At 49.9% G+C, this 13,075-nt stretch overlaps 1 protein-coding gene across 1 annotated transcript; it reads left to right on the forward strand.

The window, feature by feature from the left end:
- Positions 1 to 913: 913 nt before the first annotated feature.
- On the forward strand, positions 914 to 5,282 carry LOC129388030 (uncharacterized). The gene is made up of 2 exons (XM_072284705.1): positions 914 to 4,991; positions 5,110 to 5,282. The coding sequence occupies exons 1-2, from the start codon at positions 914 to 916 to the stop codon at positions 5,280 to 5,282; spliced, it is 4,251 nt and encodes a 1,416-aa protein (XP_072140806.1).
- The last annotated feature ends 7,793 nt before the right edge of the window (positions 5,283 to 13,075 follow it).

Here is a 13,075-nt window from a genome sequence, read left to right on the forward strand (position 1 = left end):
AGGAATTGACTGAAATAATTGAATTTGTCAAGCTAAAATATGTGGAAAAATCGTTAACTACGACTTTCACACAACACACAGACATGATAGTTCTCGGGTTCTAATTTGAATGTACAAGAAAACGTTCTGTTTCGCGAAAGCTCAAACAAATCCCTTTTCCAGCGTTTCTACAATACATAGACGGGCGACGGCGTCCGTAATATCAGAGTCTACCATATCAGAGTCCACGAAGTGGTGCGCCCACTTCCATGAAACACTTCCACATGGCGCTCGCCTCTGCCGCGTCGCGGCTCTTGCAAGAGGCCGCCACTCTACCAAATAGCCCGCCTTCGTTCATAACGTTTGCCGCGGGGGCTTCCCGGTAAACATTCCGGTTGCAAGCGCTGTTGTTGAGAATTGGTAGCGACCGTCGCGCGTTTCCAGCAACCGTGGTTGGGGGCCCGGCGACGCACCAAGAGGGAGTCGGCGAACGGACGAGGGGGCGCCCCGCTGGGCTGGTGTCCCGACCGGCGCCTCGACCCGCAACCTGATCCGTGCCCCGTGTTTTCGGCGGACCGCCTGCTGGGCGCGAATGGCCGGCGCTTCCGAGAAGGACGAAGGCGTCGGTGTGGCCAACGGACAACTCGTATTTTGTATTTTCTTTTCTCTTCCCTTTCTAGTCACTGCGATGTCTTTTGTAAAATAAACGTTCAGTCTTGAAGCGAACCCCGACGAGTGAGAATCGTTCCTTCGAGGCTCCTGCGTGCGCGGCCGCTGTATACGCCGCCGCCCGAGAGAGTCTCACGCAGCAGCAGTTTTATGTAGTCGCACTCGCGAAGTGACCTCCACAGAGCGTTGGTCGTAGCCTTTAATTATTCTACATTTTCTGGTGCCGAAACCCGGGAATACTTCGCCTGCTGACATCGAAAGCGCCATGGAACGACTACAGAAGAAGCAAGCTGCCCTGCGACAAGCAATCGAAATAATCATCGCAGCGGCTAGCGACCTACTGCAATCGCCAACCATCCAAGTCGGTGAGCTTGAGGAACACCTCGACCTTATCCTCGAACAAGCGGATGTGTTGAAATCTGTTAACGAGAGCATCGAAAAGAAGATAGATCTTCAAGAATTAGATGCAGAATTAGAAGCTTGCGCTGCATACACGGAGAAGATCTGCTCCATCAAAACAAAGATCAAGAGAGCTCTCAGGAGTCAGACAGCCAACGAGAGCCGGTCGACAACTCCGTCAGTCACAGGCAACGCATCAGAGCAGGAAGCATACCACATCGGTTCCGTCCCACCTGCGACATTCCAGCCACTATCAGCAACAACCAAGTTACCGAAGTTAGAAATCGGAAAATTCAGCGGGGACCTGCGCTCGTGGCAGAAATTTTGGAACCAATTTGAATCGACTATTCACAAGAACAGCACCCTGCCTGCAATAGCGAAGTTCCAATACTTAACCAGTTATCTAACCGGAAAAGCCGCCGCTGCCATTGAGGGGTTGCCGATCAGCGATAGAAATTACGACATCGCAGTGAAGACCCTCATTGAGAGATTTGGGAAGGAGGACGTCATAATTGAGGACCACATGTCGCGCTTGCTTGACGTCCGCCCAGTGCACGATCTGCGGGACATCGAAAGGCTGAGGAGCCTCTACGACGAAATCCGCTCGGGAGTCCGAAGTCTAGAGGCGCTGGGAGTGTCGTCGAGCACCTACGGCACGTTGCTTCTCACCATCCTTCGTAAAAGTATCCCAAGTGAGCTTTGCTTGGCGTACTTCCGACGGAAGGCTGCCTCACCTGAAACGCCACAACACGAGCTTCTCGGTTTCCTCGATTTTATGAGAGAGGAAGTTGAGAGCAGAGAGAGAGCACAGAGTGCACTACGCCGTGGGTACCCGGACGCCGCTATCAGACAGAAAGCGCCAATCAAAGGGGATGTTCGCCCGCAAAACCCATCGGCATCTGTTCTCACCGTAACCGACGGCGAAGCGCAATGCGCATTTTGTGGTGCAGAGGGACATCAACCAGCGAACTGTGTCGCCCCCATGCCCATGGCCAAGAAAAACGAGGTGATGTCAAGAGAGAGGCGCTGTTACAAGTGTGCGAAAAAGAAGCACCGTGCCGCGGAGTATAGAACTGCAAGGTGGCTGAGGTGTGCCAAATGCTCCGGACGACACGCAACTGGCGTCTGCGAGCTCAATCAAAGACCGACACGCCCTCCTTCAATCGGAGATGCTGCACCAGCAGAGACAGCAGTGCAATCATCGCTTCAGGTGGGACCAGCACTGGGAAAGACCCGTGTGCTTCTGCAGACTGCACGAGCGTATGCGGAGGGCCAGCACAACAGTGCTCTGGTGAGAATGCTGCTTGACGGTGGCAGCCAGAGAACGTTTGTACGACAGGATGTTTCCCGGCGCCTCAATCTTCGCGTCATAGGAGGGGAGAAGCTAGCTATCTACGCCTTCGGAAGCGAGAGACCGTCTGAAGAAAGAAGGTGTCATCGCGTGGAATGCTGGCTGCGAAACTGGCGCAACAACACCAGAGTTCGGATCGAAGCATTAGAGGTGCCCGAGATCTGCGGAGACCTCCTCCCACCACCTGACGACTGCACGGCTAGCATCGCTCGTGAACAAGACCTCCAGCTTGCTGACTCCTTGCCTGACGGCTACCATCCTGGTGTTGGAGTTGAGCTGCTTATCGGGGCCGATCACTACTGGGATATAGCAACAGGAAATGTCAAGCGCCTTGGTGAGAAGCTCGTGGCCATGGAGACTGCGTTTGGATGGACATCGCAGGGCACTGAGTCTACATCGTCCGTCGCAACCTTTCTATCGAGCACCGGAGTGATGCGAGTAGGTGTGACCACAGCACCCGACGAAATCTCTCGTCAACTGAGGTCATTCTGGCAGCTGGAGCACCTTGGGATCGTCAACGATACACAGCTGACCGCCAAAGAAGACAGCGTTCTTCGGGCCTTTGAAGAAACCATCACTCAGAAGAACGGTAGATACCAAGTAGCTCTCCCATGGAAAGAAAACGCGTCAGACTTAACAGACAACAAGAGCATAGCATCGCACAGACTTCACTCATTAACGGCGAAGCTGCTCCGACATGAAGAAACCGTTCTAGACTACGATCAGGCAATCAGGAACTACCTGCAAGCTGGACACGCCGAGGAAGCGAACGAACTGGGTGAGTCCCCGCTGGGGCCCATTTACTACATGCCGCACCGAGGTGTTGTCCGGCCTGGTAGCGAAACAACTAAGTTGAGAGTCGTATTCGATGCCTCCTCCAAAGCGGCGGGAAAGCTGTCACTGAACGACGTCCTCTTCGCAGGACCTAATCTAAATCCAAACCTAGCGGACATCCTGATTCGATTCCGAGTGCATAATGTGGCCATAATGTCCGATATAGAAAAGGCTTTCCTTCAAATCGAGCTTGCAGAGAGTGCGCGCGACGCTGTCCGCTTTCTGTGGTATCAAAGTACACCAGGGCAGGGCGACGCGCTCCCTCCAATCAAAGAGTACCGCATGACAAGGGTGCCATTCGGCGTTACATGTAGCCCGTTTCTCCTCGCGGCTACCTTAAGTCATCATCTCAAAACGGTACAGGAGAAATTTCCTCGCACCGCCAAGATCCTGAGTGACAACCTGTATGTAGACGACTTGGTTACTGGTGCCGACAGTGTAGAAGCGGCAGAGCGCATAATCAGGGAATCGCAGTCCATACTCAAGGCTGCAGGTATGAACGTCAGGAAATGGCGATCAAACTACCCAGAACTGATTGCATCGTTTGCCGAGACTGAAAGCGCCCAAAAAACTCTACCGGAGCTAGGCCCCACAAAGATTCTCGGTGTAGAGTGGAGGCCTGACACAGACGAATTCGTTTTTGAGATGACCGCCCTGATTGGATTTTTGGCAAGTCGGCAGGACACGAAGCGATTCGTATTGCAGGCCTCGGCGCGCATTTTTGACCCATTTGGCTTTCTCTCGGCCATTACCATCACGGCGAAGATCATGTTCCAGAGCCTCTGGGAGCGAGGTACGGCGTGGGACGAAAGGGTTCCCTCAGATTTACAGGAGACATGGGATAAATGGTGCCAACAGCTTCCTCAACTTCGGCAGGTATCAGTCCCAAGAATATTGGCTCGTAACCTAAGACATGTCCGAACGAAATCTGAGCTGCACTTATTTTGTGACGCTAGCCCGAAAGCATACGGTGCAGTGGCCTACATCAAGGTGCAAAATGAAGAGGGTGAAATCACCATAGCACTATTAATGGCAAGGGCCAGAGTCGCTCCACTGAAGCGACTGTCACTGCCGCGGCTAGAGCTGATGGGAGCGCTGATTGGTGCACGGCTCGCAAGCTACCTGACAGAGCAACTGAACGTAGACGGCATTTCCGTGCACTGTTGGACAGACTCAACTGTCGCACTCAGTTGGATAAGGAGTTCTGCGCAAAGGTGGAAACCCTTCGTTTGCAATCGAGTGCAGGAAATTCAAACGCTAACAGACCCAACTGTGTGGCAACATTGTCCCGGCAAGGAGAACCCGGCGGACTTGCTTACCCGTGGGATCTTTCCTGCGGAGCTGGTCGGACGCAAGGACTGGTGGACAGGCCCAGAGTGGCTTAAAAGGGAAGAACGAGTCACTGCGGTGTCAGATATCCGGGAGGGCGAGCTTTGCATGGCAGAAGAGCGAGCGGTCCATATTCTTCACACTATCACAGAGAGCGCACCGGAACCACTAATGAACCTGGAAGACCATAGCTCACTAACGAGAGTGCTCCGTATAACAGCGTGGGCCAGGCGTTTCATTCTAAACTGCCGAGGCCGGTCGAAACTTACGGGCGAGGTGACGGCTGAAGAGGTAGCCGACGTGGAAAAGCTTTGGCAAAGAACCTGTCAATTAGACATGTTCGGGAACGATGTTGGCGCGCTGCGTGCCGCCAGACCGCTCGACCGGGCATCGTCAGTGATAGCGTTGAACCTATTCTTGGACGCTGACGGTATAATGAGAGTTGGCGGGCGGCTTCAGTACAGCACAGAAGAAGAAAGCGCTAGGCATCCCGTAATATTATCACCGTCTCATCCGTTCACACGCTTGCTCATTTCTTCGGAGCATAGACGCCTACTGCACGCCGGAGTACGGGACACGTTATCCCAACTTCGAGAACGCTACTGGATTATTCGAGGAAGACAGGCCATCAAATCGGTCATTCGACGCTGTCTTCCGTGCCAGAGGCAGAGTTGCCGAGCTGCACAAGAGCCCACTGCCCCGCTTCCCCCCTACAGAGTGACCCAGGCTGAGCCATTTGAGACGACGGGTATCGACTTTGCGGGGCCCATATTCTACAATGATAGCGGGTCCGAACACAAAGCTTATATTGCTTTGTTTACTTGTGCGACAACACGAGCCGTTCACCTCGAGCTTGTTAGAGACCTCTCGGCGAAGTCATTTCTGATGGCGTTTAAGAGATTTGTGTCAAGGAGGGGAATCTGCAAGACGGTTCTGTCCGACAACGCATTGACATTTAAACGGGCATCTAAAGATCTGAACCAGATGTTCCACGCCATAAAGGGAAGCGAGGTCCAGTCTTTTTTTAGTGCACAAAATATCAGTTGGAAATTTATTGTTGAGAGAGCGGCGTGGTGGGGTGGCTTTTGGGAGAGAATGGTGAGAACCGTGAAGGCCACCCTTCGCAGAGTGCTCGGAAGGAGCTGCCTTGACCATGACAGCCTCTCCACGGTTCTAACCCAAGTCGAGGCGGCCGTAAATTCTCGTCCGTTGACTTTCGTCTCTTCGGACGCGGTGGAGCTTATGCCCTTGACTCCAGCACATTTCCTAGTCGGTCGCAGGCTAACGAGCTTGCCTCCCTTCCGAGAGACCACCGAAGTCAAATCGTCAGCACAGACACTAACACGCCTATGGAGGAGACGCGCCGGGCTTGTTGACTCATTCTGGAAACGGTGGAGACGCGAATACCTACTGCAGCTTCGCTCAGCGCATGTTACAAAGCCAGGCAGAGGAAGAGGCATCGGTGAGGGAGACATAGTTCTCCTCGGGGATGATCGGGCTCCACGCCAGATGTGGAAAATGTGTCGTGTTTTGGAGACTTTTCCAGGAAGAGATGGCCGAGTACGTGCTTGCAAGATCCTTCTCCCGAACCAAAGCGAACTGCGACGACCCGTACAAGCCTTGTACCCACTCGAGCTCAGTGACGTGCCTGCCTGTGCTAACAATGGTGGCCGGGAATGAGCCGGCGCTCATTGCGGGGGAGGATGTTGAGAATTGGTAGCGACCGTCGCGCGTTTCCTGCAACCGTGGTTGGGGGCCCGGCGACGCACCAAGAGGGAGCCGGCGAACGGACGAGGGGGCGCCCCGCTGGGCTGGTGTCCCGACCGGCGCCTCGACCCGCAACCTGATCCGTGCCCCGTGTTTTCGGCGGACCGCCTGCTGGGCGCGAATGGCCGGCGCTTCCGAGAAGGACGAAGGCGTCGGTGTGGCCAACGGACAACTCGTATTTTGTATTTTCTTTTCTCTTCCCTTTCTAGTCACTGCGATGTCTTTTGTAAAATAAACGTTCAGTCTTGAAGCGAACCCCGACGAGTGAGAATCGTTCCTTCGAGGCTCCTGCGTTCGCGGCCGCTGTATACGCCGCCGCCCGAGAGAGTCTCACGCAGCAGCAGTTTTATGTAGTCGCACTCGCGAAGTGACCTCCACAGAGCGTTGGTCGTAGCCTTTAATTATTCTACAGCTGTAGTTGCAGAGAAGCGTGCAAAGTGGTCAGGGATCTTTGAACGGTATTGTGTTCCAGTCTTAAAGGTGAAGCTTAAGCATCCTCCATTTTTTTTTTTTTTTTTTTGCAATTTGTTGAATGACTTTTGGGGAAGCTTTATACATTGCCTGCTGTTTTATTATGGCTGACTATAGAAAGACAGTAAATAAATGCATATTTGCAGTGTATCTACAAGACGGTCAAACTTTGAACAATATCGTCGAGAGCGTGCCAGGCCAAGGCGTCGTCTTTCTTAACGCTGCCCTAGATGTCGTTTGATATGGGCGCATAGTACCATAACGTGACCCTCCTCTGCTGAAACACCAACGTAATGGTTGCTATGGTGTGGCCGAGCAGCAATATTTACATTTGGGCACATGAACTGGGTTTGTAGAAGGCAAATTAGGATAAAAGGGTGAGTTGAACGGGCGAATCTTGTAAGTGACGTCCTTTGCGTGTCGCACGACCTTTTAGGGTTATCATTACCGAGAAAGCACTTTTTTAGAGCGTGCAACGGACCGGGTTCCAGTCAAGACAAGAATGAGAGCGTCCGGGGCAAAGGCAACGTCGCGGTGATGGGAGCTATAACGTAACCTGTAGCGTGTTTGTGATACACTAAAGCAATAGAGAGCATTCTGGCGTGCCTCGTAAGCTCGGGTGAGAGATGGTGCCAAATGGTAAGGTTGCATCCGATGGCCAAACAGAGGATAAGAGGGCGAAAAATGTCGCTGGTTAATGGCTCGGAAGTTGTCGTAAATTTGTGTTTTATTACTCAGGACAAAACATAACGGGATACCTCCTATTTTTTTGGACGTCATCGATAACTCTGGAGAGAAAGCAGCAGCCATGGCCGGTAAGGGGATCACGAGAATCTCCATGATGCAGGTTTGCATCGTGTAGTAGACACTCTATGGCGTCCGTAGGACACATTGTCGCGAAAATGCATGTGAATGCACATGAGGTAGTGTGGTCCGTTGCAACGGTAATCTACATGTTCCAGAAGCAGATGCGCAGAATAAAAACGTATTTACAGTATACTTCCAAAACGATCAAGCGCCGAACAAGATAAACGAGGGCACGCGCAAGATCAAAGCGTCATCTTCATCGACACTTCTCTAGATGTATTCAGCATTCAACATTTTTGTTGCTTAGTATGACTTATATATTGCATGCCGAAAATGTGTCAGAAAAACTAGCGACCGCGTTGGCTTGAAGTGCACCATGGACCCAATGTCATTCATTGGCAACAGCTTCTGTGAAGGACATAATAGTGAAAGCAAGTATTAAAAGCGAAAATAGCCTGCAACGTATACGAGAGCGATGGACATAATAAATGTAATAGAAAATTAGAATAATAATGAAAATCTAGAACATAAACTGCTGACAAACGAAATACCCTTGTAGTAAAAAGTTGCAACAAAACAATTTGTACATTCAAACCACAGTAATGTGATACGCCTTGCGCAAGAAGCGAAAAATAAAAGTAAAAATATTCGTAGCATAATATAGCCACGGCATAGAAGAAATTAAAATGGATGCTGAGAAAAAAAAGAAAAGTGGGTAGTGATTATGCGCCGCCCCCATCCCATCTCCAGAAATTTTTGCCTCCTGCATTTTATGCGCTGTTGTGTATGTGCTGTCTCCAAGTTTGACGCGTGAGTGCAACTCGGCTATTATGGTGGTCTAGTATTGCGCATTGATAACCAGTTCTGTTCAGTTTTAAGCACCATGGTACCTACCGACGAAGCATACACGATCTTAGGTTATTTTATTTTTTTCATGTTGGCAATGTCTTGGCAGTAGCTTGCGATTTGACTTTTCTTTCCCAAATGTAGCCGAGGAAGAGCACATGTTTCAAAAAAATGTAAAGAGAAATTGCATGAAAATGTTTGAATAGAAATTGTGTCTCAGATCTCTAAGGAAACCGACGGTTTTCCGAAATAAGGCTGTTTACTAATTCTACTACTACTGTAAGCAAATTCAACAGTAATGCCAAGTGCTTTCTTTTGTAAAGTATGCTGTTTATTGAAGTTTGTATCGCTTGTTGAGCCCCGTATGATGATAGGTGAGGCTAAAACAAATTGGTATCTGAGAATTCGGAAAATAATGATGTTCAGGCTGCATTACCTGCCGAAAGCTGGAATGCGATAACGACTAGAGTTAGAGCGATAACGTATTCCAGCCCTCCTGTACTAATCAGCCTCCCGACTAGCAACGATGCTCTCAGCTCGTTTTCTCTTTTTTTGACTGATGACATTGGGACAAGATGGTTCATGAGACAAACAGGTATGGGAAGCAGTACATAGACTCGAACGTCCTATAAGAGAAATCGCGCGTGAAGTAATCGACTGAGACAAACATGCCAGAAATGAAAGTGTTCGTTGGTGTACTGATCTGCATGAGTCTAGTAAGGGTTCCTAATCTGCAGCATTACTGGGCAACAAGCGATCTGTACGGTGTAAACTGCATTCGCCAGAACATGCCCCGCGACAGGTTTCTGCTGCTGCTAAGGTTCTGGCATTTCGCAGGTAACGAGAAACCGAGCGCACAGCAGGATCATCTCTATCGTATTCGACCCCTGATGGAAAAAACGAATCGCAATTTCTGCTCAGTGTTGGAGCAAGGCAAAGAGATTGTCATTGACGAAAGGATGATTCCGTGGCGTGGGTGCCTCGCCTTTAGGCAATACATCCCTGGTAAAGCCCACGAGTATAGAGTCAAGCTATACAAGGCCTGCACGAAGGAGGGCTATACATTGAAAGTGCAAATATATGCCGGAAAATGGCGCGCCATAGCAGGCATGGGACATGCCGAAGAAGTAGTAGTAAATTTGATGGCTGGCTTCACCGGCTGTGGTCGCACACTTTTCGTCAACAACTTCTACGCGAGCATGCCGCTTGGGTCACGCCTGTTGAAAGATGATGCATTTTTATGTGGCACTCTCCGATCGAACCGAAAGGGGCTTCCGAAAGAAGTTACACAAGCTACAGTAAAGAAAGGGGAAATCGTTGGTCTTGAAACCCACAACGGCGTAAAGGTGCTGAAGTGGTCGGATAAACGGCCCGTTCTCATGATGACAATGGTTGCTGAGCATGACGCTGGCCTCGTTGATACCGGAACAAAAACGAGAAAGGGTGAGCCGATCATGAAACCGCGCGCAGTGCTCCACTACAACGTGGCGAAAAAGGGCGTAGACTACAGTGACCAAATGACGTCGTACTACTCCTGCCTACTGAAAGGGTTCAAGTGGTATAAGAAAGCTGCGGTGGAGCTCATCGTTTGAACTGCAGTTGTGAACGCGTGGGTTGTCCGTTGAATGGTGGATGGTAAAACGTCGCCAATCTTCGAATTCCACGAGAAGTTGGCATGCGCACTCTTCGCCAAAGCTCAGATTGAGACCGAAAGGACACGCGGAACAAAGCGCGCCCATACGCTGGAAAAGGTCGATGAACCTGCATGGTCTATCCGAAGGAGATGTGCTGGATGCTACACATCGCTGAGAGCTCGCACAAGTCCAGAGCAGGCAAGGGTAATGGCAACGAAAGTTGTTACAGTTTGCGCAAATTGCGCGGGAACGCCATTTATGTGTTTGCCATGTTTCAATTTTCTGCACGAGTAGAACTCCTGAACAAAGACTACGTTTTAGACATCGTGAGCTAGTGGCACGTAAGACGTTTAGTTGCACATGCTGTGATTTGAACTGTTTTTTTCTTTTTTTTTGCTTCCGAAAATTAATCTAGGAGTACTTGAATAACATGTCCAGTTTGAGGTCTTCTTCTTGAGTCTTGGTGCTTAGTGAATGCTGAACCGCAGGGTCACGTGCCGTTGCGCCACAAAGGGGAGCTGGTCGGTGGGTTGCAAACGTAGCAGGCAACGGCTTCAAAGCACAAACTCTTTATTGTGGAAACTTGTGCACCCCCAGGAAAAGAAAGAAGAATTGAGGCTGCGAGAGCAACAAGCGCCTCTGGCACATGTTCGGACCAGAACGACCGAAACTCTTGGCCACGCTCTAGTTACATGGAGCAGAAATTTTGTAGACAGAAAGGGCGCCGTTTTTAAAGGACATTCTTGAGAACGCGCTTCAGTCGCGTTCACTGGGGATGAAGCGATCAGAGTCGCGTTAATGAATGACTCGATAAATTCTCCAGATGCCGTATGCTACAAGGATCCATTATCCATTTTGTTTTTATGATCCATTTGGTCCTTTACTTCAGGTCATTATTTTTCGATGACGTAGCCGTGCCGTTCAAACGACCGTGGGAAGCGACCTGACTATTGGCTCATTGACGACCGGACCTCACATTGGATGCACCTTGCAGCCCGCAATGCCAGTAGAGCCATCCTTCAGCAGGCGAAAAAAAACCTCAGAAGTGTCCCCCACCGGTGTGTCACGCCGCACCCGCGGAAAGCATCGGGTGACCCACCGGAGGGCCACGACGCACAGAGATCAAAACTATGCTAAGGGGCTACGCAGTGAACGTGTTAAATACCGCAACAGCACCTTCATAGCCGATCGCGCTGATGTTCGCGTAGGCCAGTTTCCAATGATCTTGTTTTCTGTCATTGGGCGTTTGTCCAGTTTGTCTAGGGACCTTCTTTCACAGTGCTCTCGTTTCAACCCGCAAAGAGCAGTCCTCTCAGCCACCCTAGACAAACTGGACAAACGCCCAATGACAGAAAACAAGATCATTGGAAACTGGCCTACGCGAACATCAGCGCGATCGGCTATGAAGGTGCTGTTGCGGTATTTAACACGTTCACTGCGTAGCCCCTTAGCATAGTTTTGATCTCTGTGCGTCGTGGCCCTCCGGTGGGTCACCCGATGCTTTCCGCGGGTGCGGCGTGACACACCGGTGGGGGACACTTCTGAGGTTTTTTTTCGCCTGCTGAAGGATGGCTCTACTGGCATTGCGGGCTGCAAGGTGCATCCAATGTGAGGTCCCTAGACAAATACCGCAACAGCACCTTCATAGCCGATCGCGCTGATGTTCGCGTAGGCCAGTTTCCAATGATCTTGTTTTCTGTCATTGGGCGTTTGTCCAGTTTGTCTAGGGTGGCTGAGAGGACTGCTCTTTGCGGGTTGAAACGAGAGCACTGTGAAAGAAGGTGCACGATTGTTTCATTGCACCCGCAGAAGTCACAACGTGGGCTACTGGACATTCCGATAAGAAAGGAGTACGCATTTGAAAATGCTACTCCAAGCCACAGACGAAATAGAAGGGTGCAGTCGCGTCGTGGAAGCTTGGGCTGAATACGGAGTTGTAAATTAGGGTCCAGGGTATGAAGGTGTGCACTTGTCCTTGTATGAAGGTGTGCACTTGTCCCTTGATCCGATTTCACTTGTGTGTGATATCGGATCAATTCCACTGAGCTACTGTCAGGTCGTGTGCAAGTACGGTTAATTTTTTCACTGCCTCGGCTCTCGAACATGATTGTCGTTTACGTATGAGATGTTGTTAGTGGCATATAAAAGCGAATAATTTTTTCTGTCTATAGAATCATATTTTGTCGAGTGCCAGAGAAGCATGTTACGCATTAACTCTCACACATCGTTCCATCAGTATGCCTATGCGAAAAGATCTTAAATGGAGCAGGAGAGTTTGTATACACATATCGCTTACTTGCTAACTGTTCAAAGTGTTATCCTGCCCCTGCTGCAAGTGTTATCTATAGCTGCTTGCAATTATGAAAAGTGTACAAACAATTTGTAATGTGATGTCCTATTGTAAATGTCCTACATTCTAAGTCTATAATAATTCTTTTGTATCATTTGCTTGAGCGGAAATATAAACTTTATACGAGGTGTGACACAAAAGTAACGAGACTGGTCCAATAACTTACTGTACTTACTGAATCAGTTCTCTGTGACATTATCACCTTCAAAGTCTTCCCCTTCAGCATTCACACACTTTTGCATTCAGTGCTGCCATTGCTGGTAACAGTTCTGGAACGAGGTTCTTGGAAGGCCCTTCAGGAGATTCTCCGTTTTTGCCTGAACCTCTTCAACCGGGATAAAATGGATTACCTTTAAGTAAGATTTAACTTTAGGAAGTAAAACAAAGTCGCATGGAGCCAAACCAGGTGAATATGGAGGATGCCCCATCACAGTAATATTTTTGCTGGTCAGAAACTGCTTGACAGATAGGGCCGTGTGAGCGGGTGCATTGTCCTGGTGCAACAGCCATCCATCACTCCACAACTGTAACCTTTTTTTCCCTAATTTTTTCACGAATTCTTCTTCGTACTTCAATGTAGTAGTGTTGATTAACAGTCTGACCACTGGGAACCCACTCAATCATTACAATTCCATTAAT

This window comes from Dermacentor andersoni, chromosome 10 (assembly GCF_023375885.2).
Source record: "Dermacentor andersoni chromosome 10, qqDerAnde1_hic_scaffold, whole genome shotgun sequence".
Lineage (NCBI taxonomy): Eukaryota > Metazoa > Arthropoda > Arachnida > Ixodida > Ixodidae > Dermacentor > Dermacentor andersoni.

Bases quoted from the DNA above. Each gene is read 5' to 3' on its own strand.
- LOC129388030 (XM_072284705.1), top strand. From the start codon at position 914: ATGGAACGACTACAGAAGAAGCAAGCTGCCCTGCGACAAGCAATCGAA. The intron at 4,992-5,109 runs GTATAATGAGAG...TTCGGAGCATAG, and splicing joins CCTATTCTTGGACGCTGACG to ACGCCTACTGCACGCCGGAG.